At 30.8% G+C, this 1,425-nt stretch overlaps 1 protein-coding gene across 1 annotated transcript; it reads left to right on the forward strand.

Annotated features, from left to right (window-relative positions):
- Positions 1-663: 663 nt before the first annotated feature.
- LOC131619723 (AT-hook motif nuclear-localized protein 28-like) lies at positions 664-1,167 on the forward strand. Its single transcript, XM_058890790.1, has one exon. It carries the CDS (start codon positions 664-666, stop codon positions 1,165-1,167), a length of 504 nt encoding a protein of 167 aa, XP_058746773.1.
- Positions 1,168-1,425: the final 258 nt, after the last annotated feature.

Here is a 1,425-nt window from a genome sequence, read left to right on the forward strand (position 1 = left end):
GGTGCATAAGGAAAATCCTTATGCATATTAGCCAAAGCCCATATCAACCACTTAATGGTCTTGTCTGAATGATACTATTGTAAGTCAGAGTTTTAAACTTTGGGTATTGAATGGAGAATTATATTTTACAAATGAGGAGTTTTGTTGTCACATTCAAAACAATAAATAATTATTTTGTGTTAAAACTTTATTTCATTCAGTATAGTTAAAATTCAAAAGTAGGAGTACCAATCAATGTATTTCATTTTCTGGAGATTAAATGTATTTAGACTAACTTATTTCACAAAATAATCAAAACATTAAGAAAAAATATAATTGGTTTGACTTTCACATATAGGCATTGAAAATATATGATTATCCTTTATTATATATTTTCCAGATAATGTAAAATCCAATTATATTCCATTTTATATTATTAATAATATATCATGACATAAAATAAATTCCTAATCCAGAATGGCTATATTTGTGGTGTTCATTTTCTTTAAATTTTTTTAGTATTTTCTTAAACATTTGGTAGTATCTCCAAAACCTAGGATGTGTGTTAGCAACATTCAAAACCATTTATAAATACCCTATCACATTGAGAGTATCTTATTCACAAAAAAACACACTTTCTCCCCCTCTCTCTTTCTCTCAAAATTTAAACTAGAAAATATTCTAATGGAGCATATTGTTATCGAGATCCCTCAAGGAAGAGATGTTGTGAAGTCTCTTATAAACTTAGCTCGATCTCGACAAGCAGGACTCACCGTGTTGAGTGGCTCTGGTTTAGTCTCTGATGTTACCTTTCTCTTTCCAGAAACACGTGTTATTGGTTTCCCCGTTGAAGGACCATTCAATATAATATCTCTCACGGGAACTTACATAAATCCTTATATTTGTCAGGCTTCTCCCTCATTGTTGAATATTGCCTCGTCTAATTCATATTTCTCTATCTTTGTCTCCAACGGTGACGAGGGACACGTTTATGGTGGAATTGTTAAAGGAAAGATTATGGCTGCTAGCAAAGTTTTGATTACCGCGGCTCTTATTAAAAACCCTAATTTTCATAGGTTTGGTAATGTTGGTGGAAGTCTTCACGAGATGCCAAATGATAGGCTGCAAGTGATCAATAATGGTCGTTTAGAAGACGAGTCCAACAACTTTACTAACACTTATGATTAGTTTTGTTTTCCAATGTTTTTTTCTATTTACTTTGAGCATTGTATAAAGAGATATTAATATCTCTATTGTTTCTGTCCTTAATGTTCTTGTCTGATCCTATTGTAAGTCAAAGTTATAAACTTTGGGCATTGAATGGAAAATTATATTTTAGAATATGAGGAGTTTTGTAGTCAATGTTATAAGTCTTATATCGAAAGAGATCAAAATACATTGACCTTTTTGTTGAACAGAAAAAAAAAGACTAATATAAAACAATTG

This window comes from Vicia villosa, linkage group LG7, assembly GCF_029867415.1.
Source record: "Vicia villosa cultivar HV-30 ecotype Madison, WI linkage group LG7, Vvil1.0, whole genome shotgun sequence".
NCBI lineage: Eukaryota > Viridiplantae > Streptophyta > Magnoliopsida > Fabales > Fabaceae > Vicia > Vicia villosa.